This window comes from Ursus maritimus, unplaced genomic scaffold, assembly GCF_017311325.1.
Source record: "Ursus maritimus isolate PB19 unplaced genomic scaffold, ASM1731132v1 scaffold_23, whole genome shotgun sequence".
NCBI lineage: Eukaryota > Metazoa > Chordata > Mammalia > Carnivora > Ursidae > Ursus > Ursus maritimus.
Window position 1 is genome coordinate 47,130,238 of NW_024424786.1, and position 23,590 is coordinate 47,153,827.

General features: G+C 60.4%; 2 protein-coding genes across 7 annotated transcripts in view; one reads left to right on the top strand and one right to left on the bottom strand.

Annotated features, from left to right (window-relative positions):
* LRRC56 (leucine rich repeat containing 56) overlaps positions 1 to 18,105 on the bottom strand; it is a 19,028-nt gene extending 923 nt beyond the window's left edge. The window contains exons 1-12 of one of the 3 annotated variants that reach the window (XM_008699599.2): positions 18,020 to 18,105; positions 16,161 to 16,234; positions 15,493 to 15,683; positions 11,781 to 11,868; positions 11,045 to 11,105; positions 3,715 to 3,811; positions 3,443 to 3,643; positions 2,484 to 2,667; positions 1,915 to 2,091; positions 1,768 to 1,832; positions 1,413 to 1,555; positions 1,084 to 1,202 (exon numbers count right to left, since the gene is read on the bottom strand). In XM_008699599.2, coding sequence (XP_008697821.1) covers positions 1,084 to 1,202; positions 1,413 to 1,555; positions 1,768 to 1,832; positions 1,915 to 2,091; positions 2,484 to 2,667; positions 3,443 to 3,643; positions 3,715 to 3,811; positions 11,045 to 11,105; positions 11,781 to 11,868; positions 15,493 to 15,669 — 1,312 coding nt within the window. In that variant the 5' untranslated portion in view covers positions 15,670 to 15,683; positions 16,161 to 16,234; positions 18,020 to 18,105. Of the gene's footprint in view, positions 1 to 1,083; positions 1,203 to 1,412; positions 1,556 to 1,767; positions 1,833 to 1,914; positions 2,092 to 2,483; positions 2,668 to 3,442; positions 3,662 to 3,714; positions 3,812 to 4,533; positions 4,726 to 11,044; positions 11,106 to 11,780; positions 11,869 to 15,492; positions 15,684 to 16,160; positions 16,235 to 18,019 lie in introns of those variants that run through there. The other 2 variants (XM_008699596.2, XM_008699598.2) reach the window with 2 other exon arrangements.
* Positions 18,106 to 20,087: 1,982 nt separating this feature from the next.
* Positions 20,088 to 23,278, top strand: HRAS (HRas proto-oncogene, GTPase). 4 transcript variants are annotated; one of them, XM_040639748.1, is made up of 6 exons: positions 20,088 to 20,215; positions 21,372 to 21,532; positions 21,723 to 21,901; positions 22,025 to 22,184; positions 22,280 to 22,361; positions 22,846 to 22,985. In XM_040639748.1, the coding sequence occupies exons 2-5, from the start codon at positions 21,422 to 21,424 to the stop codon at positions 22,340 to 22,342; spliced, it is 513 nt and encodes a 170-aa protein (XP_040495682.1). In that variant the 5' UTR covers positions 20,088 to 20,215; positions 21,372 to 21,421; the 3' UTR covers positions 22,343 to 22,361; positions 22,846 to 22,985. The 4 variants fall into 4 exon arrangements, with proteins under 4 accessions (XP_040495682.1, XP_040495680.1, XP_040495681.1 ...); XM_040639746.1 differs by lacking the exon at positions 22,280 to 22,361 and having other exon boundaries at positions 22,846 to 23,278; XM_040639747.1 differs by lacking the exon at positions 22,280 to 22,361 and having other exon boundaries at positions 20,201 to 20,215; positions 21,369 to 21,532; positions 22,846 to 23,278.
* The last annotated feature ends 312 nt before the right edge of the window (positions 23,279 to 23,590 follow it).

The following is a 23,590-nucleotide window of genomic DNA, read 5'->3' on the forward strand; positions in this document are numbered from 1 at the left end:
CAGCATCCCTCTCTTCCACTTCCTGTGCTCCCCTGGGAAGCTGTGTCCCTGCAGCCCTGTGACTTCTGATAGTTGCTGGGGCCAGACTCTCCTCTGGGGATGCAGAGGCCATAAAGCCTGAGCTCTGGCGTTGGGTCACTGGATCCCATCCCCAAGGGTGGTCCCGGGCCAGGTCCTAAACCTCTGCTATAGAGTGAGCCCCTGGCACCTTCCCCCCACCCAGGGCAAACTGGGCGGTATGGCTGTAATCACCCCGTGCTTACCTGGACCGGGCCTGGAGTGGGAGGCCCTGGTACCCCTTTTTTCCCTGAGTCCCCACTGTCTGTCACTCCTCCACCTGGCTGCCCTGCCTGTTCTCCCTCAACCCCCCCCCCCCAGTAGTTGACAGCTCTCGACTAGCTGGTCTAGGGCCCACCCTCTCTGGCCCTTCCCCCCCCAGGCACCTGCCAGCCCATGGAAGGCAGAGGCTTTGCCTGTCATGTCCCTGTTCCATCCTAGCCCTTTTGACTCCCCAGCCCACAGGAGGGTCATTCAGCCAACCTTTAAGCCTGTGTGCCTGCTGCCCCTGCTTACACGGCCCCTTCCCAGGCTTGTCCACTCAGTTCAGTCAGTTCAGACCCTTCTTCTGGGAAGCCTCCCTGGGCCCTGCTGGCTAAGGGGTCTCTCTGCCTTGCAGTCCCTCCTGTTTGTTCCACTCAGCCACCGTCACTCTGAAGCCAGTGTCCTGAACCCAGTACAGGCCCCGTGCGCAGGTTAAGGGCAGTACCTTCCCTGCCATAGTCTCCTGGCCCATCTGGTGGCCTCTCTCTCCATTGGCCTGTGCCCTGCTCTCTGCCAGTGGCCTGCCACCCTGCCCTCTCTTTTAGTCCAGACTCCCTGCTCACAACCCCCCTCTGTCCAGCTCCTGTGGCCTTATGATCCCATGGACTCAGGGAGGAGGACTTGGGATTGGAACCTCTTGAGTGTAAGCACGCCCCCCCCCTCAGGAGAGGACCTGTCTGTTACAGCCCCTCTCCAGCTGAGGAAGGGGCCCCAAGCTGATGAACGCTGGTCTGGGGCAGTGTGTGGGGTCACTCTCAATACCTGGGGCCAGGCATAGGGCACTGTAGGGAGTCTTGGGCCTCGACTTGTCCTCTTGCTCTTCAGGGCCCCTCTGTGTGCCCCAGGGGGCTGTGGCACCTTCCTGCTGGGGCTCCAGGGACCTACCAGGGAGGGGGTAGAGTGGGGGGAGGGGGTTGCAGATCTGCCCTGCGAGCCAATCCCAAATGAGTGTGCCCCTGGGATGATGCCCCAGCCTCAGGCTCCCATGGCCAGCTCCTCCAGCCAACCTGGGTACCAAGGCAGTCCCCAGCCATGACCTCCCACCAAACAACATGCAGTGGTAGGTCTCGGTTGGGGTGGGGGGCACTCACCGCAGGCGCAGCTCCCTGCAGGCCGGCAGCCTAGCCAAGGCCAGGAGGTCACTGCTATCTGTAGGATCAGACCCTGGGTTGGAGGCACTGGCAGCCAGGTCCTTCAGCCTGTGTGGGGGCAGCTGTTCCGGAGCTGCCCAGGCCTGAGGGGAGAGAGGGCTGGTTTGGCACAGCCTTCAAGTGGGCTGGGCGGGGAGTCCCCTGAAGATAGAAGGACTTATCTGGCTGTGGAGGGTGTGAGAGAGCTGGGGCCTCTGGCCAGCAATGGTTGTGGGGCAGGGTACTGTCAGGCCAGGACACCGGTCCCCTGTGGTAGTTCTGGAGTCCCAAACCAGCTGTGGGTGGCAAGGCCTACCTGGCACTGGTGTCGACGCTCCCGCAGGCCTTTGGTGGGATTCCCACAGAGGACTCGGCTAGCACCTAAAGAAGAGTAGGTATGGCTGGGTCTTGTTTAGGGTTGAGGGGCTGCAGGGTCAGCTTTGTGCTGGGTTGGGTTAGTTACCATGGGTAAGGTTGCTGGTGTCATCCTCTGGAGCTGGGTCCTTGGGAAGCAGGTTTTCAGGCAGGGGACCCCCAGTGACCAGTAGGGAGAGGGGCCATGGCCTGGGGGCCCATGGCTGGGTCTCAGGCAAGGAGAGCTCGGAGCTGAGTCTCTGAATGGGGGCTCCGTGGGGATGACCTGCCCGAGGGTCACAATCAGAGGTCATGGAAACCCACGCCAGCTGACCAGCCCAAGAGCCCCCACCCCCCTCACCAGAACTGTCCACAGACCAGGGACCCCTGCCACCCAACATGTGTGTCTGGACGCCCATGCCCCACCAACCCCTGCTCACAGAGAGGTTATCCTGGCTTGGGGGCAGGTGTGCAGGGCTCTGGGGAAAAAAGGTTAAGGCCGAGAAGGGATATGAGATGTGGCTCTCCATCTCTGAGAGGCCTAGGGGGGTGCTGCGGGTACAGAGCTCTCTTCCTGGGGATGGTGGGGGGTGGCGGCCTCTTCTGGGGCTCAGTCAGTAAAGTCTCCAGGCTGGGGGGGCCAGCCCTTGCCAGAGGGCTGGTGAGTGGCTGCCATACCCAGCCCAGGGAGCAGGCCATCCAAGACACTGCCCTCCTTGATGGCCTCCTTCACCATGAGCCAGTCCTGGTCCAGCTTCTGGGAGGCCGGCAGGCCTGTGTGTGTGGCTGGTACCTCATCCAGGACCTGTAGCTGGGGGATGAGCTTCCTCACCTCTGCCCGATAGTTGTAGCCCTGGGGCACCTGCAGGGTGGAGGGTGTGGCAGGCCTGGGTCCAGTGGGCCCTTCAGGTCGTCCCTATCCTGTGGCTGCTTTCTCCAGACCCTCTGTGGGGCAAGGCAGGGGAGCTAAGGGTTGGCGATTCTGCCCCACCCTGCCAGGGCTGGCCTGCGTCACGCTGGGCCAGCAGGGACTGTGGGGACCCCGGGCTCTCACCCATGATGTGATCTCACTCTCTAGGCTCATAACCTGGCCTGCGGGGCTGCCGTGAGCTCAGAGCTGTGGCCCCGTTGGGCAGTCACTGTACACCGGGCCCAGTGTGCAGAGCTAGCAGGGCGGGAATGTATGAGTTCCAGATGTGCATGTGCCCACAATATATGAGTGCATTCCCACCCAGGGCACGCCCAGGCCTGTGGGGGATGGGGGGGGCTTTGGACTGGGCCTGTATGGGTGTGAGTGTGTGTGAGAGAGAGAGATGCCATGGGCAGACTGAACAGACTTCATGGGGGTGCATTATGGGCTGGGGGGCATGGCGTGTGTGCCCGTGGCCCCGTGGGACCCCGTGGGGTCTGGTCTGGGCCCAGAAGGTCTCCAGCGATACAAGAGAATGAGTTCATGGTGAACAAGGCACAGGGTGCAGGCAGGCTGTGCCTCGGAGATGTGCTCTGGGGATGCTCCCGTTGCCCAGCCTGGACATGCCCAGTGCCCAGGTGGGCAGAGAGGCCCCTGGGACCGCAGGAGGTCCACAGAGTGCCTCCCTGTCCCGCGCACGTGCTGCCTGGGTGCCCAGCATACGCACCTTGTTAGAAGGGCTGGGCCCTGGCCGCAGGCACACCAGGTTGCCCTCCAGGGTGAGCGTGGCCAGCCTTGGGCACAGCTGCAGGTAGCGCACCTGCCCCAGGTCCTCTACACTATTGCCCTCCAGGTCCAGCACCTCCAGCCGCTCCAGCAGGCACAGCGGGCTCAGGTCTGAGACGTTGTTGTAGGAGACGTAGAGTTCCTGGGGCAGCAGGGGGCTCTGCTAGGGCTTGGCCTGGCACCCTCTCCCCAGCCCAGGGCACCCAGACCCACCTTCAGGGCCAGGAAGGAGCCAATACCATCCAGGTCAGTCAGGCCGCAGCGAGCCAGCCACAGCACCTGCAAGTGGCCCAGGGAAGTGCCCAGGTCTCTGTAGAGGGCAGGGTTGGCTGGTCAGCACTGTCTTGGGCTGGAGGGCCATGTCTGTGTCCGTGAAGATCCTGTGCCTGCGCCTCGTGCCCTTCCACCACCCACATCTGTCTCTTTCCAGGTGCAGGGGTGCCCGTGACCTGTGGCTCCTGTGTGGCAGCCTCCAGGCTGAGGAAGGGGCCCCAGAGCCCCCTGCCTCCCTGCATTCCCTCCTTGCCACAGCCTCCTGGTCTCCAACACAGGCAATATCCAACTTCCCCTGCCCCTGGAGGGCCCAAGGCTGGCGGGGGGGGCGGGGTTGGGGGGGGCAGAAGCAGGGGTGGGAGGGGTGCTGCCCGTGCTGGACGGCTGGCTGGGCCCCACCTACTGCCCGCTGCAATGAGGGTGGACAAAGCAGCCCCTTTCCCAGTGGGGTCAGCCCCAGGCGCTTCTCCCCTCCTGTCTCTCTTTGGCCTTTCTTGTGGATGGCTTCCCCACATTACAGCCCCTCCACCAGCCAGCTCTGCCTGCAAGACCTCCTCCACCCCTGCCCACGGCCAGTCCCTTGCCCAAGCCCTGGACTTGTCACCCTCCCTCTGCCTGCTTCTCCCCTGCAGACGGCAGGCCAGGGCTCTCTGGGCCCCACCTCTGCCTATGGGGTCCTGTTGTCCTCAGTGTCCCCTGATGTCCCGTGTTGGTCCTCCAAGAATGACCCCGTACTCTTGTCTTCTCTGTCCCCTTTACCTGTTGTTGCCTTTCCTTCTGCTTTCCGGGAGATTTCTTCATTCCCACCTTGCGCCTGACATTTCCGTGTCGGTCGTCACGTGTCGGATTCTGAAGTGTCTTCATGGCTCCCTGACCCATTTTCCCGGCGTGCTCTTCTTGTTTTGAAGACACGGAGAAGCCACGCCTTCTGTCTCTGGTATTTGTTGACGAAGTCCGGACTCCGGTCTCACCCCTCCCTGCGTTGTCCGCTCTCCTCTCGAAACCTCTGTTTTGACCTTTTCCTTTGTGCTGCAGGGACCCTAACATTTCTGATTATACTGTTAATAGCTTCTTGGCATTCAAGTTGGGAGTGAGGGTGTGGCATCCTGCTTGGAAGGGCCACTGGGGGCCCTGGCGTGGGGGGCTTCCCTGCCGGCGCATGAGCTGATGGTGGGGGCCCGTCGCTGGGGGTGGAGCGGACCGGTGCGTGACTCCCACGCTTGCCCGTGCAGCTGCCTGCGGGGCGGGCTGCCGGGTCTCCCCGTTCCTGCCGTGGTGGTCTCCCTGTGTTCCCCACACGCACCTGCGTTTTCGTACCTGGGGACTGGGCCCTTGCCCTTCCCCCTGCTTAGGTGCACCTGTGCTTGTCAACTCCTTTCATCCACGTGCTGTACGATGACATCCTCAGGGCCCTCTTCTGGTGCACACGCTCCCCGTGGGGATGACCCACCCTGCCACCCGGCCAGAGTCCCCTAACCTCCAGACCACCTGAGTCTCAGCCTCTCAGTTATGAAGACGCCACGTGTATCCCCAGCCTGCTGCTGTGAGTGGACTTCCCCACCATCTCTTAATTGGCTGAAATTTGTGTCTCGTGACGTCTTCAAGAGCAATTAGACTGTTTTCCTTGATCTCTAACTCATTCAGAAATGCTGGCTGGGCGTGAACGTCTCGGTTCATGCCTTCTTTCCATGGGCCCGTCTTTTGGCTTCTCCATGGAGAAGTCTGAGGAAAACTTCATTCCCCTTCTTAAAGGAAGAGGTGGTCTGTTTCCTCAGCAGCCTCCAAATCTCATCTTCACGTCGGTAACTCGATCAGGGCTTCGGCGTTGGCAGGTCACTTTCGATTTTTTTCTTTGTCTGTAGTTGAAAGTCTTCTTTTATGTCTGATGAGATTTCTTTAAGTCTCCCTTCTGTTCTAGAATTTCGGTTTCCTTCTGCAGCGATCGCAGTTGTGCACGTGTCAGACCCTCTATCTGCCGCCCGTCTCACGCTCGCTCCTAGACTCCGCTCGTGGACGGTGAATTGTGCTCGTGGTTACTGTCCCTGTCTTCCCGTGCAATCCCCTGACTGCTGTCCTGCAGTATTTCATCCACGTTTGCCTTCATTTCTGAGCTGGTGTGATTGTTTCATCCCATCTGTTTCCAGAGTCTGTGGTTCACACCCGGCTGCAGGGGAGACTGGGTGCTTTGTGCCCGGCTAAAATTGGGGAGCCCTCTTTTATAGAAGAATAAAGATTGGGGAATAACTAGTAGATTTTGCCTCATCTCAGATTGAGTAGGAAAATTACCAGATATTTAGAACAAATGACAACGACAAAGCATATACAAAATTTGTGAGCCCTAACCCTAAAGCTGTACATAAAGAGAAATTTACATCTTCAAATACATTTATCCAAAAATCTGGAAGGATTACAACAATTAAGCTGAGCATTTAGCTCAAGGAGCTACAAAAAGAACAGCAGCAAGTTGCAAAAAGAACAAGAAGAAAAGACCTAATAAAGATGAGGATGAAAGCAGCAGCCACCAGATGGCTCTTGGAGAAGACTAACAGAGCCCAGAGCCGGTCCTTCAAGACATGAACGGACAGTCGCCAGCAAGACTGATGACGGATAAGGAGAGAGGACAAATAAAGACACACGACTTCAAAAGAGGAACCCTTAGAGCCAGAGCAGCAATCAAAGAAACATGGAAGCCCACTATAAACAAAGTCGCGCCAACATTTCTGAAACCCTAGATAAAGCCGGCACCCAGAGAAACAGGGAGCTGGATGCTGACTCCCCCACCCCCGCCCCTCTAAGTCCTCAGATCCGGACTGGTTTTAAAAGTAAGTTCTAATTAGTCACCGTGGACTAGACACTCTCGATCTTCCACAACAATTTCTTATACAAGAAGTTTCAAAATGAGAGCAGCCGAAAAGAACAAGAAGAGGGAGAGGCAGCCTAGGGGTCAGGCATGTTGATCCCAGAACCGGAGGAGCAAAACGCCTGGGGGCCGTGGGGTGACCCGCATGAACACAGGCGTGAAAACGCCCAGCAAACAGTATTTCAGCGTTACGGTGCTTGTCACTCAGCACGATGGAGTCCCGTGCATTGACAGCCTAGAGGAGAATTACCACTTTCTGGCCATGTTGACGGCCCAGAGACCCAGACGCACACCCATTCAGATAAAAGACAGACCGAGAGTGCCCGCTGCGTCTCGCTGCTACTGAAAACCGGTGCTAGAAGGTAAGAACAAGGGGCGCCTGGGTGGCACAGCGGTTGGACGTCTGCCTTCGGCTCAGGGCGTGATCCTGGCGTTATGGGATCGAGCCCCACGTCGGGCTCCTCCGCTGGGAGCCTGCTTCTTCCTCTCCCACTCCCCCTGCTTGTGTTCCCTCTCTCGCTGGCTGTCTCTCTCTCTGTCAAATAAATAAATAAAATCTTAAAAAAAAAAAAAAAGAAGGTAAGAACAAGAAGCATGAGCGCTGGGAGTGAAAGACAAGCCTCATAACATGCTGGTAATACCCTCCTCAAAACAGAAACCCCAGGGGAGTTAACAAACTATTTGAATTAATATGAGTTTTGTGGTATTGCTAAGGCAAAAACAAGGACACAGTATTGCCAGATACAAGACCCATGCGTAAAACTCAACCGTGCTTCATGATTTAAAAGTATGTTCTAAATCAGCATAACGTTTGTCTACACTTGTAATAATCAACCAGAAAATACAATAGGAACAGGACCTCGTTCATGATTATAAAAACACTATAAATGTGCGGGCATTATTTTCGTTCTGGTTTCAGGGAGCTCTGGCTTCCCAGGGGGCCGGTGTCCTGCCCTGTTCCAAGGGGCAGTGGGGCAGGTGGGGAGATGGGTCCTGGTTAGCCCGAGCCTGTCCCCATTCCGTCCTCCTCGCGGTGGCTGGTAGAGTGCGTACACGCTACGGTTCTCCCCAAAGAAATGGAGGAAGAATGCAGGACCCTGCTTGTTCTTACTGGTGGACGCAGGACGGCGCACTCCCTGTTACAGGATGAATTGTGCGCCACCCCCCACCAACATGCCTATGTTAACGTCCTGACCCCCAGCACCCACAACGGGACCCTATCTGGAGCCTAGTTGTTGCAGATGTAATTAGTTAAGATGAGCTCACACTGGAGTGGGGTGGGCACGGATGCCATCTGGTGTCCTTATGAAACGGGGACCTGTGGACACAGACACAGGGGGAATGCCGTGTGCACATGCAGGCAGGGATTGGGCTCCTGAGTCTACAAGCCCAGGAACACCGAAGATCGCCAGCAAAGTCCCGCAGGAGGAGAGGGGAGTGAAACGGTTCTCGCTCACAGCCTCAGAAGGAGCCAACGTCGTCCACCGTGATCCTGACTTCCGGCCTCCACCACCGGGAAAGGATAGCCTTCTGCCGCTCAGGCCACCCCGTTCGTGGGGCTCTGTTCAGCAGCTCTGGAAATCTAACACGCTCCCTCAGTCCGCCAGTGCCTGCGGAAGCCAGCAGGGGCCGGGAGGGGACATGGTGAGGACAGAGGGTCACACGCTGTGGGGAGACCGGCTGAATGAACCTGACCCCGAGACCAATACTGGGCTTCCCGTGGGCTCCACCGGGACAGAGGCTCTTGTCTGTTCTGGTCACTGACGCGTCCTCAGGGTTTAGAACCAGGTTTCTGTAACTTGCAGCTCAAAGCTAACTGATAGCAAACTTTATAGGCAAGTTTAAAGACTCTATTAAAAATATAAAAACACATGAATGGAGAGTGATTATCATATTCATGAATGTAGATGACTTAGCAAATAACCCATATTAACACATGAAACTTTTTAATTCCAAAAGAGCATTTCAGAAAGAGTCCTGTGTGTGAAACCCAACCAACAGTTCGTAAACTTCAAATGCAAGAAGAGTTCAGGAATAGCTAGGTCATTTTCGGAGAAGGAAGACTAAGATGAGGGTATCAGACATGAACCAACAAACACAAAGACGTACCGGTGAGAAGTGCAGCCCTGGGGCAGGAACAGACTGACAGATGGGGCAGAGAGCTCCCACAGTCACGGCCACACGTGGGCCCCTAAATGGCAGAGTCGTACCACCATCAGCAGGGAAACGGGATGATGTTGGGAAAACAGACTTACTACACGGCAGGAAATAAAACTGGGTCCCAACCGCGTGCCTGGATTGAAGGTGACCTCGCAGGTAAGTTGGATTAAAGACCTGAAAGTAAAAGGTGAGACCCTAAAAGTGCATAAGAGAAAAAGTAAAATATAGCCCCCTAAATAAGACCCAAATCACCAACCAGAATTGATGGAATAAATCAAAACAAAGGGTTTCTGTTCAAGTGAAGGCCGCCACAGCCCGGGTTAGCGGGAGGAGGCAGGGGGAGGCACCTTGCAAGTCTAAACCACACTCAGCCTACGCAAGAGCCAGAAAGCAAGAAAAAGACAGAACCCACCTGAAGAATTGGTACAAGGCGTATGAAGCAAGACTTGACGTTTTCAGTAGTGGGAGAAACGTACACAGTTATGCAGGAATGAACGACTTGTTAGCGTGCTGCTTCCCACACAACTAGTACTAAGGAACGGCTGCTCTGGTGCGCTGCGGCCGGGGCTGAAGCCTCCCGCATCAGCGGCTGTCTGGAAGCCGGCTCCACTGCCTGGAATGTTCTCCATGCCAGCCGGTGCCGAACTCTCTCTCAGCTTCCCATGGACAGATTTTAAAATTATTTTCCAGTCCTTAAGATACTGCCTGAGATTTTATTTTATTTTTATTTTTTTAAGTACTCACTACGCCCAACATGGGGCTCAAACTCCAGACCCTGAGACCCACGGCTGCGTGCCCCTCCGACTGGGCCAGCCCGGCGTCCCTCCTGCCTGAGATTTTAATGTCCCGAGTGTGGCTGTTATCAGCTAAGTCGTAATAGGAGTTTACTGGACTGCCATATCTAATTCGTTTCCTTTTACGAACTTTTGTCCACCTTCAACCCATGGACATTAGCAAACGTCCTGTGGCCAAGTTTCAGGATCTGACGGCAGAAAGAACTCCGGGACTCACTATGTCTCTCACTGTTGTCATCAAGGGACAGGACATGTTTCCTTGCAATTCATGATCTCATCACTTCTCTTGGAATTGAATATTTCGTGTTGTCACAAACGGTGGGTCATATTTCTTAATTTTACAGCTTTATAGTACCTTCCACTTCTCCTTATGATCTTCACCCTTTATCGTATATGCTCTTCACGTGCCGTATTCGTCGCCGTGCTAATTTGAACGCCTTAACAAGGAAGGACTACAGGTGATTTTTCGTCTTTGTTAAGCTCTCTGTCAGAACACTGCTTAACCGCGCATGCAAGGTGTGTCTCTGAACCCCCGTTTCCAGGCCTTCCCGTGCAGACGCGGGGGCGCCATGTCAGGTGGCAGCCCCGTGAGCCGCTTCTCTGCTCTGGGTCTTGGGGCCACGCGCTGAGGGCCACATGGTCTTCCAACTTTCTTTGCTTCCGTTTCCAGATCTTTCAGTGTTTTATTAAATTCTTTTTGATTTTTTAAAAGATGTATCTATTTGTCAGAGAGAGAGAGCGTGCGCGCGCACAAGCCGGGGGAGGGGCAGGGGCAGAGGGAGAAGCAGACTCCCCGCTGAGCAGGGAGCCCGAAACGGGACTCCATCCCAGGACCCTGAGATCATGACCTGAGCTGAAACGGAGAGTCAGATGCTTAACCGGCTGGGCCACCCAGGTGTCCCACAGCAGCAGTGCTTCCGTGCGGCCCATCGTCTTGGAGTACCTAATGGTCTGATACTACTTCGGCTTTGTTCTTTGCAGCCAATGAGGTTAACAAAGGACATGAATCTGTCGTTAGTTTTGAATTCCGTCTTTTAGATTGACTATTCAAGCGTTGCTGTGTTTTATGTGAGGCCGTGCTCATCTGCTCTTCTTCTGGGCACCAGCATGACCCCCAGGCCCCCAGCCCCAGCGGTACATGGATGCCCAAACCCTGAAAGCTTGGCGGTGTTGGGGCACCCACCAGAGACCCCTTGTTGGCTGGGAGCCCTTCCAGGCACCCCACGGTCAGCCACACGACCTGGTGTGACCGGCCTGACACCGACCACGGGCTCTGGGTGGCATGGGTCACCCTCAGCAGGGGCCTCCACCCAGCGGGGGTAGGGGACACGAGCTACACGTACCAGAGTCAGGCTGGAAGGGTGGGCATTAGGGCTGGGAGCTGAAGACGGTAGAACACCCAGGAGCCTCTACATGGGGACGCTCCCCCCGCCCCATGCCCTAGAGGGGCACTCACCTCACGGAGCCCACGCAGCTGCCGTTCAGCTTCAGCTGGTTGAGGTTGGGCAGGTGAACCCCTGTGCGCCACAGGAGAGACAGGTGGGTGACAGAGCCTCGCGCCCTCCCTCACCTCTCTGCACCCTCGTCAGTGCCCCTGGGCCCCTGCGGCGCCACGGCTGCCCGGAGCCCTAGTGCAGCCCCAGGGCCCTGCACTTACGTCTGCGGCCTGCCTCAAGTGGAGAGGCACACAGGACGCGTGCAGAAGGTGCACCTGAGCGGACCGAGCCACCCGGAAGGCCAAGAGGCCACTGGACTCCGGGAGTCTGCGTGGAGGAGGGGAGCCTCACTGTCGCGGGTGGGGCCACCACGGCTTGGGTCCTGCCCCTGAGCCACATGCCAGACCCAGCCACGGGCACCCCAGACCATAACCTCCATCAGCTCGCAGCACTGGGTACCAGAGCACAGGAACCCCCTAGCTGGGGTCCCGTGCACCCCAAAGCCCCTGGCAAAGTGTTCTGAGTTAGACTCCTTGGAAGAACAGGGCACTGACCCTGTGGGACAGTCTTGATCCCTTAAAGAGGGGTGCAGGACGGGCCTGCGGGGCACAGGGCAGACTTGCAGGGTGCACGGCAGGCTCGTGGGGTGCAGTGGTGCAAAGACCAGAGCCTGGCTGGCAGCACTGAAACAGATGGGCCCTCAGAAAGAAGTCTGAGCTTGCCCGTGGTGGGGTGTGGACAGGGAGGGGCTCTCACCAAAGTTCCCCAGGCTGTTCTCACGGGTGTCGACGCACATCTCCAGCATGTTCACCAGTCCAAGGTCATCTACCTGGGCCAGGGCCCGCTGCAGAAATCGATGAAGAGTCATCCCTGGGGACTGGACAGTGGTCACTCGCTCCCAGTGAAGTCTCTGCCTTTGGTAGTGGGCTGGGACAGGTGGCAGACATTTCCCTGCCTCCTCTATGCTGCCTTAGCCATGGATGGCTTTGGCTGGTGGGGTATGAATACACAGGATGCGAATAGAGGTAGTAACTGTGCTTGGCTGGTGGGCCCATTTGCAGAGTAGGGCCTGCGGGGTGCCAGTGTCCAAATGAGACCCATGGGACAGACCCACACAGCCCATAGCGTGGACCCCAGCTCTGCTGAGCATGGCTGAACCACAGCCTCCTCGGACCTGTGGACACTTAAGACTATAAGCCACGGAGCTGGAGGGGTTGTTTGTTACAGAGCATCATTGCCCCTATAGCTGATTCATACAGAACTTGGGACCTAGATGCTGTTCCAGTAGCTCCCACAGCAGAACACCTCAACAGTGTGATGTTGGGTTTAGGACCGGGTTGGGGGCTGAGGTGAGTGCTGCTGGGCCTGAAAAGACAGACACCCTCGTCCTGCGGCCATGGTAGGTCTCCTGAGACCATCTCCTGGGGTGGGCTGCATGGCAGAAAACGTGCATGAGGAACCTGTCACATTGAGCGGAGAGCTGCCAGCACCATGTGGGTGGAGTGAGCTTGGCTGTGCTTGATAAGGTGCTGTGGGACGCGGGGTTCAGAGGGAAGGGAGAGAGCCCAGGAGATTTGGAACCCACGGGTCTGGAAAATAAAGCGGTCTCTCAATTCCAATCAGCCGAAGAAAAAGCTGAGAAGGTTTGCAGGTAGGACGACCCAGTGAGTCCGTCTCGGGGAGCAAGCCAGGTTGCTCCGTGCCCGCTACAACCGCAGAGGCTCTGGGGTTCTCAGGGGAGGTCTCCGGGAAGCTGGCGACCCCATTTTCAGTGACCGGGTCTGCAGAGAGAAATGTGTCCAGACACCCTCGCAGGTATGACTCTTGGCACCTGGCATCGACCGGACTCTACCACGTTGAAAAGCACGTGTGGTTGTGGACCTCTGATCACCAGCTCGCTGTGGCCTGGACTGGGGTTCACAGAGATCGTCCGAAATGACAGTGTTTGAGGCCGTGTTCTCCAGCCAGGAGCCAGGTGGAGAAGGACGGAGGTCCCAGGATGGACAGAAGCCACACAGGGACAGAGCAATCTCTAATTAAAGTGTGTTCCCAGCATGGGGCCCTCAAACATTTGTCCAGTGGGTGTCAGCGTCTCCTGGTTCCCTTCCCAAGAGGGAGAGGCTGGTGAGTTGCCCTGCTGCTCCCACCTTGCAGGATGGCTGTGGGGGCCACACTGGTCTTCATGCTTGCCTGGTCTCATGGACAAGTCCTTCTTCGGATGTGCGCAATGCAAACATGTTCTCCCAGGACGCTGGACTCACCTGATGTGTGGTTAGTGGGGACTTGGGGGGTGTGAAGGCTCTGGATGTGGAGGCAGGTGGGCCAGTGCTCATACTTGTCACTCCTCCCCTGAATTAGAACTGCGTGTCCGTTCCCCAGCCAGTGACAACACAGACCCCAGAGCAGGTGGTCTTGTCCGTGATGGGCTTGGCCAAGGGAGTCCTCAAGTGTGCACCTGTCGTCCACCTGCTGCTTACCCCCAAGTGTCGCCCACGAGTGGGGCAGCCCCATGTGGCCCCTTAGCCTGGATTCCAGTGGGACCCACTGTGCAGACCCCAAGCTGAGGACAGACACCTGTTGTTCCAGCCAGAGTCTGGGTGGTTTGTGGTCAGATTATGTGACCACAGATGACATACGGGATACAGAGACCCTCCAGGCCAAGGTGTTGGGGAAGGAGGCCTGCCAGGGACTGCTAGGGGATTCCCACAGCAGCAGCCTGAGGTGGGCGCTGCCCTGAGGATGACGAGGGGCGTCCGTGTGGATCTGAGGAGACAAATGCATGATACTGTTTGCACCCCAACTGGCCTGATTTTGTAGGGATCCCAGGCTGTACAAGGCCTTCTGTGTGGCTGGACATCTCCAGGGGGGTAACCCACCAATTGTCTGAGGAAGACACAGTGACCACACACACTCCTGCAAAACCACTCCCTGTTGGGCACTGCCTCCCACGAATGAACACACAACGGAAAGGAAACAAAGCACAGATTCCAGTGAGCACCAGGGATGTCGCGGCTCCCGGCCTGGCTCCTGCGGTGTGGTACTGGGTGGATGACAAGGCTAGGTCCACCTCCAGGTCCAGCCAGGATGCGGTGGGCGTCCCTGCCCTACCTGCACCCTGCTCCCGGCACTCCTGGCATGGTCAGGCTGGACCCTCCCTGTCCTGCTATCCGGGGCGGGGAGCTCTGTCCCCAGCCAGCTGCTCTGTCCAGCAGAGGAGACGCCAGCTCTGTGCACAGGCTGGCCAGGGCCCAGAGTCCCCTCTCAGGGTCAGGCTGTTGCCAGTGCAGCCTGGTCTCCCTGTGGCCCCAGGAGGGCCTGAGACAGGGGTACCGGCCTGAGCTCTGTGCACACCGGCCCCTCCAGCAAGCCCACTTTCTGTGTCTAAACCTAGACCTCATATGTGCAAAGGAACACAGGACCCCAGAGCTGGCCGGTACAGAGGTGGCCTGTAGCTGTGGGTCTGTTTCTGTCCCCCAGGGCAGTGTGGGGGGCTGCTGAGCTGGTGGGAGGTCTGTCCCGATGTGTTCCCTGCTGGACCAAGACACTGGGAAGATATGGGCCCACAGGCCTGGCTGGAGGGCCGCATGCACAGAGGAGCCAACTTGGAGCCTGGGGATGGGGGCCTGGCAGGAGTGTCCCTTCTGCCGTCACTGACCAGGTGGTGCAGATGCTTCTGTGAGTTAGTTGGTCCAGAAGGCGGGCAGAGACCTCGGGCAGCCAGGCTCCCTTCTGCATGCTGGTGAGCATGTCACCATAGGGTCTCCAAGGGGAGGGGTCCTTGTGCAAGGGTAGGTGTGGGCCTGAGGGCTGCCCGGGCAGTGCCTGTACCCGGTGGGGCCTGCCCCCTTAGCATGGCCAACAGTGGGTGAGGTGTGGAGTTGCTGGGTGAGAACTGGGAGTCAAGAGGGCTCTGCATATCCTGGTGGGCTGCAGGGTGGCAGTGAGGGGCGGCAGCAAAACCCCACCCCAGGTTTGGGAGAAAGCCTTCACTAGCTGCCCCAGGCACAGCCAGTGGGACCCTGGAACGGCCCCCGCTTAAGCAGCCCGCCCTGGATGGCAGGGCTCCCCCACTTTACTTGTGGTTTCGTTTGTTCCTGGCAGTTGGCACCTTCTGTGTGCCATGAACTTGCACGGTCTGACGCCCTGCCTCCCGGCAGAACAACAGGTCCAACAAGGGGCTTCTCTGGTGCATGGACCCAGCGCACAAGGCCTACTCGGCAAATACTTGCAAAATTCCTGCCTGGCTCGTTCCCTTGGCGTGCTGCGTGCCTGGGGGTATCTGTATCACCAAGCACCGGGGGTTGGCCCTGAGGGTGGGGCAGGTACTGGGGGCACAGCAGGGCCGAGAGCGACCATCCACCAGGCAAGGCTAGGAGGGCTGAGGACAAATGGCAGGCTGGACATCGGCCCTGCAATGGTGCCCCATGCGGACCCCCGTGGCCTGAGCCCGCAGCCCCCCAGCACTCACCAGTCGGGCAGGTGACAGGTACTCCTCTACCAGCCGCTTGCCATGGCTGTCCCTGTGGCTGCCTGGGTCCTTGCTCTGTGGGCGGGGATTGTGCAGGCCTGGCCAGCTCAGCTCCCGCACTCGGACAGTGGCTGGGTTTGGCCGAGGCCGGTGGGTTCTGTCCCAGGCCTGGTCCATTCACATCTGACCTGCTAGGATAGGCAGAGGGCAAAGCTACTAAGCCTTTGTTCTTCCTCTGATGCAGCCTGGCTGGGACCCCGCTCGGCAAGCCTTCGGGGCTCACCCTGCCTGGTTCCGATGGGGCTCTCACTCACTCAGTCTCTGCCTGCCTGGGGCTTGTGATGGCCCTGGCATCGCGCACTCAGCCTTAGCTCTCACCCCACTGGGGTCCGGGCGGGTCACCTCCTTGTGTTTCTGCCTATCCTCCAGGGTCCACAACAGGGCTGCTCGGTCCAAGCTTCCCTATCTGAGGTCCTGCCTAGGCTGTGGGCCTGAAGGGGGCCAGTTGGCCCTAGGTCATGTTTGCTCCATCAGCTGTGACCAGCAGCAAGCCATTGGCTCAGGCCCTGTGCTATGTGTCTCCACCAATGGTCTCCAAGCCTGGGGGCCCAAGACCAAGCTCTCAAGCATTCCCCCCACCCACCCCTATGCCCACTGAGCCCCCTCACCTGGAGGCAGCTGCCTCTTTCCACCATGGGTCAAACATCCAGATAAGGGGACAGCATGTGTCTTCAAGCGGCACCTGCAGCAGAGATTTGGGGTGGCCTCCTGGCCAGGTCACTGTGCCAGGGGACTTGGCACAGGCAGGGCCCAGAACATAAGTCAGGTGTGGAGGTGGTCGGGGCTGTCAGTGTGGGCACTGGCCGTCAGGTCCTTTTGATCATCCTGATGGGGGACCCGGACTGGCTGATGAGGAAGACAGTCAGGCGGCGACTGACTCCATCCTCTCTCCAAAAGGGGTCCCGGGTCTGCCACTCTGGACTGTGTCTCATGGGCTGGCCTCCCTGGCACCCTGTCCCTCCTGAGCCCCTCATCCCCAGGCTCCAAGGGAGGTTGTCCAGCGTACCCCTGGATGCCTGCATGAGGCTCCCCTGGCATTGCTCCTTAAAGATGCAGATACCTGGCCTGACCCCAGACCCTGGAATCATCTCTAGGGTCTGCCTGGAATGTTCTGGGCACTTCCCTCCAACTTGGGTTGAGGCCTCGCTGACCACTGCACCTGTATTCCCTCCTGCCCTTCCCGGATTTACTTTCCTTGTAAGTCTGACTCCTTCGACGGTCCTCTGCTCTACAACTCATTCTTTAGAGTGAGTATGTCACTCCAAGACAATATGTGTTCTGGGCAGGCAAGATGCTTCCTGCTTTGTCCATAACGTACGGAGGAGGGGCTCTCAACTGCCCTCCGGAGGAATCAGTGAGTGTGGTGCACGCACATTCTAGCACTGCTCTCATCTCTCAGCCCCCTGGACACGTTCAAGATGCATCCTCTCCCTCATGCCTAGGGCTGGGGCAGTGGCCAGCTGGGCTTTGACAGAGGCAGTGGAGGGGGCCGCGGAGGGACAAGCTGCCCAGGCTCTGTGTGCCTCAGTGGCCTCATCTGAAAGTGATCTGTACACTGCGGATCCAAGGGGGTTAAGGCCATGCAGGTGAGACCCACATATAGACTCACGGCGTTTCCAGCCAGGATTTCTTTCCAAAAGCTCCCTCTGCTGTCTGCCTTTTTCCAGCTGATGAAAAGCCCCAAGCCTGGCAGGAAGACCCCACCACCGTGCCTCCTGGGAGTATGCTGCTCACCCCCATCCCAGGCCCGTCAGCCTGCAGCCCCAGGATGCCTTTGGGCAGCATTAAGGGCCAAGCCCACTGCCTTTCATTCTGTGCCTGATGGCAGCTGACCAGAGGTCCTACACCTGACTAGGGCCAGCATACTGGTCCCATCTCGCCCAAAGGTCTCAGGGTCCAAGGAGCAGGGCCTGGGTTGTTGGCTGGAGCTCCCATGAAAAACACCGTCCCCTCACATTCACACACTGGCTGCAACTGTCTTGGCCCTGCTTCCACCCTGACCTGACACTTTGGGAGCCCCACAAACCTCCCAAGTAGGACACCTGGGGGCCTCTCTGTCTCCACAGCCCAAGGTTATGCCAGCCCCTGGTCTGGCTCATCAGCTCTCTGGGTCCTCTCCTCTCCTCCACCCCTCCACCTCGGAGGGGAGGGGTTCGGAGGGCAGGGCCTCCTCCCCTCCTCTGTCCAGTCAAACTCCCAGAGTGGAGCCTGGGTCCCTGCCTCCTTCTCCCCCCCAGGGCCAGGGGTCCCTCCTATCCCCGTGACTGGGAACCCTTGGGAGCGCAGCTAGGAGTTGTGGGCAGGGCCCCTGGAGGAGCAGAGTGGACATCTAGGGGTACCACTGAGTCTCCCACTGGCTTTGCTGCTTCATCCTAGGACCTGTCCTCGGCCTCAGTTTCCCCCCAGGCACAGGGGAGGTAACAGCGAGGCCTGAGGCCCCAGGTCCAAGGGTGTGCTTGGCTCTCACCTGAGGGGTCGGTCTCGGTGCCACGGCCCTGGGTGCCTTCCGCTGCCTGGCCTTCACTCTGACTCGGGGTCGTTCTTCCGGTGGCGGGGTTGCAGGGCCTGGCCGCCTTGGCAACGGGGCCCGGGCATCATTTGAATACTCAAATATTCATGAGGCCGCAGGAATGTCCGGGGCTCGGCGGTCGAGCCATGCCCCTTAGCAACGGTTGCTAGGGCAGGCCGGCGGGGGCGGGGCAGCAGCCAACCGGGTTTGGGATCTAGAGGGTAGGGCCCCACGCGGTGGGCGCCCTGTGGGCTGGGAGGGAACTAGGGGGGGAAGGTGAAACGCCGTCAAGCCGGGGGGTGGGGAGAGTGGCGAGGACAGGCCAGGTGTCAGCCCCTGCAAAGGCGGTGTCTGGTGGAGACCAGCGCCCACCTTTCCCAGCTGGGAGGGTCGTACCTGCGGCCCTGGCCTTAAGGGATGTACCCCCGCCTCCAAGTGTGGCCGATGCCAAAACAAAAGGAAGCGCCGTGGGAAAGCACCCCCTGAAGACGAGGGAAAGGCAGACCTGGTGTCCCCGCTCGCGAGGGACGCCACCACCCGCTTTCATTTATGCGCCTTTACTTCGCCTCTATGCGCGTCAGGCGCAAGCCCGGCTCTGTTGTAGCCACCGCGCAGTGGGGTCGGTGATGTGGTGGGGGCGGGGGCGGCCCCGAATGGGTCCGCTAAGGTCACGGCCTGCAGTGGGGTGAGCTCCAACAGAACGGCACCGAGCCGGCACGGGAGGAGATAGGGGATGGGAGGGGGTGCCATCTGAGCAAAGCAAGGTTGGGCCCTCTGTCTAATGCGCCATTCTTTCTTCGTAAATAAGGAGGGTGTGCTTATGCACTACTTGGAAATTTTAAAAAATGTTAAAACCATGTCTTTTTGAAAGTCTCAGGGAGACGGGATGTGCGTTTGTGCTTGGAATGGGGGAAATTTCAGTACATCCCCCTTGAGCAACTTTTGGGTGGGATTTGCTGGGTACCATTTGTTAATTGGGCTACACGGTAAGCTTCTGCAGGGTTGGAAGCGCTGGGCTGTGGGCAGCTGAGTGGGCCGGTCTGCAAGGCCTGCCCAAGTTGGGCGAGGCTGGTGGTGAAGGGGTGCGGGAGAAGGCCCGTCCTCGGAGCCCCAGGCCGGACTGCGAGCTGGAGAGAAGCAAGACCCCCTACATGGAATAAAACGATTATGTCTGTCTCTGCTGCTCCGCGGGCTCAAACGCAGACCCCCACCTCCCGCTCGCCCGCCCAGCCGAGACACCCCTGCACCGTTTGGCCCTGGGCGCACTGGCTGTGCCGCGCCCAAGGACTACGCCGAGGTGCCAGGTGTCCTTTGAAGGGGGCAGGCGCCCCTTCCGGAGCCACCTGACGGGAAGGGGGTGTAGGGCAGCCTAGCCTCCGGCCACTGGGGGTCCCAGAGGCTTCCGGCGCGGCCCGGGCCCGCCCTGGGCGCCTGACCCTCGTCCCGGCGGCCCCTCCGCTTTGCTCCAGGCTCCCCTCCCCAACACGGGGGGGCGTCCGCGGTGCTGACCCTCCTCCCTCCCTGAGGCTCGCCCCCGGACTGGCCCTCCGCTCCGGGACCCTCTCAGCGGGCCGCGCGTCGCGGCGCAGGGAAGCCCTCTCGGGCTGGCAAGGGCTTGAGCCGAACCGCAGCGACCCCGCCCCAGTCTACAACCGCCCGCGGTCCCGCTTTCCGGAAACTTTCCGGAGAAGCTGTTGCCCCCGGACCCGCGACCCCCGCGTCCTAGCTGTCCTCCGGCCTGGCAGAGCCCAGCCCCCCTAGGCCGCGGCCCACGAGGGCCTCCAGGGCCGGCACCGCCCTCCGCGCCGTTTCCCGGAAGCCCCGCCCGGCCGCGGCCTTGATGGGCGGGCGGGTCGGCCAACCGAAGCTGGGCGGGACGGGGCGGGACGGCTCCGGGGCGGGGCCCGGCACCCGTGACCAATGGCAAGCCGCACCAGGCTGATGGACGGGCGCGGGGCGGGGCGTGCGCCGGTCCCTCGACCCCCCCCTCCTTCCCCTGGGTGTCCGCCCGCGCCCCGCCGCCGGCAGCCGGAGCCGCACCCTCCGCGGACGGAGCCCATGCGCTGGGCGAGCCGCGCGCCGCGGCCCCGGCCCCTTTCCCCGCCCCCGCCCCAGCCCCGGCCCCGGCCCGGAGGGCAGTCGCGCCAGTGAGCGGTGAGTGCGGCGGGGGCGGGCGGCGGGGCGGGCGGCGGCCCCGACCTGGGCTGCGGCGCGGGGCGTTGGAGCGCGCGGCGGCGGCGGGGCGCGCGGGGGCGCAGGTGAGCCGCGGGCGGGCGGGCATGGCGCTGCGGCCGGGGGCTGCGGGCGGCGGCGGGGGCGCCGTGCCTCCGCGTCCCTTGCCCTGCGCTCCGAGGGGCCCCAGCAGTGCTCTCGGGCAGCGTGCGGGGGCTCCCCCGAGCCGAGGTCCGCTGCGGCCCCCCTCTAGGCGCGCTCCCAAGGGCTCGGGCACCAGGCGGCCATCACGATACACAGCAGGCGAGTCAGGGGTTAGGAAATCACTGCCCACAGTCCGGGGACAAGAGCAAGGGCACCCCTCGTTAAACCTCGCAAATTGGGACACCTCAGCTGGAGGCCTTGGTCCAGGCCTTTATTCTTTCTCACCTGTACCCCGGCTCCGCACCTCCTTTGGGTCTGTGCCTCTCAGTCTGCTTATCGGGGACCCCCGCCAGCCCCGCACCCGACTGTCTCGTTTGCCTTATTTTCTCCAAAGCTCCTATGGCAACAGCATGCCGTGTGTTTCTCCGTATTGTAACGTGTGCTGGTCTTTTCCTTGGAGCGGGGGCAGGGGCTTCTCTCTGTGCTTGTCACCCTGTGCCTGGAACAGCAACTGGCATGCAGTAGGCGCTCGATAAATGCTTGTCAAAAGCAGCAACATGCTGGGGGGGGGCCGGAGCCGGTTGTAGACTGGCACTGGCCTGCCTGGGCATGCTGCTGTGCGCTCCGCTGTGGCAAGACCTGTTCTTGCAGGGAGGGGACTGGTAACCTCAGCCTGCAGGGCCTTCGGTTCAGGCTTTCTGCCTACCCAGCACTTCTAATTTGGGTGCGTGGTTGGGAGATGCTCTCAGCTGTCAGCTCTGCCTTTGGGGGGGCCAGCTCCCTGCTCTCTCACAGCCATAAGTGCAGCTGGAGGTGGGGGCCCCCTCCCACCCCTGGACTGGAAGTGCCACAGGTGCGCGGCTGGGCCACCATTCTGGTGGCTACCCCTGTTCCCTGGTTGTCTGGGGCCAGAGGGTGGGGCGGGCCAGCCCAGGGAGCTCAACAGGCCTGCTCTGCGGGGCTGGGCCTTGGCTGAGTGCAGCTTCCTCAGCAGGTGGGACAGGAGACCACCACAGTGCCCCGTGCTGCATCCCTTGAGGAGCGATGACGGAATATAAGCTTGTGGTAGTGGGCGCTGGTGGTGTGGGGAAGAGCGCCCTGACCATCCAGCTCATTCAGAACCACTTCGTGGATGAGTACGACCCCACCATCGAGGTGAGTGCCGCTGTTCCTGCTCCCAGCCCTGAATCCTGATGTGGGCTTGTCTTCTGATGCTCCATAGGAGGGCGTCCCCTCCCCCTGGGATCTGGGGGCGGGGCAGGGGAGGTGCCCAGAGGGGCTGACCGTTGGATCCTCCCATCCTAGGGGAGGTGGTGGGGGGTCCTGAAGCACTGTCCTCCTGCAGGACTCCTATCGGAAGCAAGTGGTTATCGATGGTGAGACGTGCCTGCTGGACATTTTGGACACAGCGGGCCAGGAAGAATATAGCGCCATGCGGGACCAGTACATGCGCACTGGGGAAGGCTTCCTGTGTGTGTTCGCCATCAATAACACCAAGTCCTTCGAGGACATCCACCAGTACAGGTGAGCTGCTGGCCGGCCCTCAGGGGCCTCCCCGTCCCTGTTTCTCATCGTGTCTTTCTGACCGGGTCCTGGATGCAGCCGTGACCGCAGCCCAGTGACTGGCTCCCACCTTCTTCCTTGCAGGGAGCAGATCAAGCGAGTGAAGGACTCCGATGACGTGCCCATGGTGCTGGTGGGGAACAAGTGTGATCTGGCTGCGCGCACTGTGGAGTCCCGGCAGGCACAGGACCTTGCCCGCAGCTATGGCATCCCCTACATCGAGACGTCGGCCAAGACGCGCCAGGTGAGCCAGCTCCCCACCCCACAGCTAGCCAGGGACCCGCCCCACCCCACCCCTGCCAGGGAGCAGTGCTCATTGCCCCCTCTCCCCCGACACAGGGCAGCCGCTCTGGCTCTGGCTCCAGCTCCGGGACCCTCTGGGACCCTCCGGGACCCCCGTGACCCAGCGGCCCCTAGCGCTGTAAGTGTCCCCGGACGGCAGGGCAGCGAGGGAGGCTGGGGCCCAGGGTCTGGGCTGACACAGCTCCTGGGAGAGGCAGAGGTCCCTGGAGAGAGCTGCCCTGAGCCAGGCCGGAGCGGCGACCCTGGGGCCCTGGCCCCTCTGCCCCCAGAGAGCCCCGTGGGCCCTTGTTGGCCCTGCCCACTTCATGGGCTGTTGGGGACAAGGTTGGTAGGTCAGAGAGGAGTAGGACACGGGATGTTCAAGCTGAGAGCCAGACCGAGGGCCCGCCCTGTGGGGGAGCTCCTGAGGAGCGAGCTGCCTGATGGGGGGAGCCCTGGGGCTGCAGGCTGAGCAGGGCCCGGCTGCCTGTGTGGGAGTCGGGTTGGGGAGAGGGTGGGAAAGGGCGGGGATTCTGCCTGAGCTTGAGGCCGGGGTCCCTCGGTCCCCTCCCCTGCCAGGCCCCCAGGCCGAGTCCCACTCTGAGCCGGCCGCTTCTTCCCAGGGCGTGGAGGACGCCTTCTACACGCTGGTGCGAGAGATCCGGCAGCACAAGGTGCGGAAGCTGAGCCCGCCCGACGAGGGGGGTCCGGGCTGCCTGAGCTGCAGGTGCCTGCTCTCCTGACCTCCCTTCCAGGCCCCCTCTGACATCCCCGCAGACCCTCTGTGCCCCAGGAGCACGGGCACGGGGCGTGGAAGTGCCGGATGCCGGGAGGAGGTGCCGACGGAGGAAGGAGGAGGGGAAGGAAGGAAGGAAGTGCCACCGGAGCCCGGCCAGCCCCGGCTCCCCGGACAGAGTGACCGCAGACCTCCCAGGACGCTTTGCACAGACTGTGGTGACCTGAGGCCCCCGGCACCCCGGCTGTCGCTCTCCTCCCAGCCCCGTCCTGGCCCTTTGGCCACAGGCTGAGTCGCAGTAAATTATTTGATGGTCTTGATCCTGGCGTCTGGCCGCGATTGGAAGGCACCTGGGACCCTCAGCTTTGTCTGCCCGGAGGCCCCTCTGCGGGGACACCTGCAGGGGTGGGTGAGGCGGCCCGGGCCGAGCCACCCTCTTCTCTCTGGGTGTCTTCGTGCTCAGAGCTCTGGGCGCCAAAGGAACAGGCCGGCTTTGCCTCGTGACAAAACGCTTTATTGACCTTTCAGCAGCAGACGGGCTAGGAACCGAGGGTGCGAGCCTTCCCCTGGGGCGGGAGACCTGCTTTTCCTTTCGAGGATTGCCGGGGTCACACGGAGGCGTGGGTGCTGGC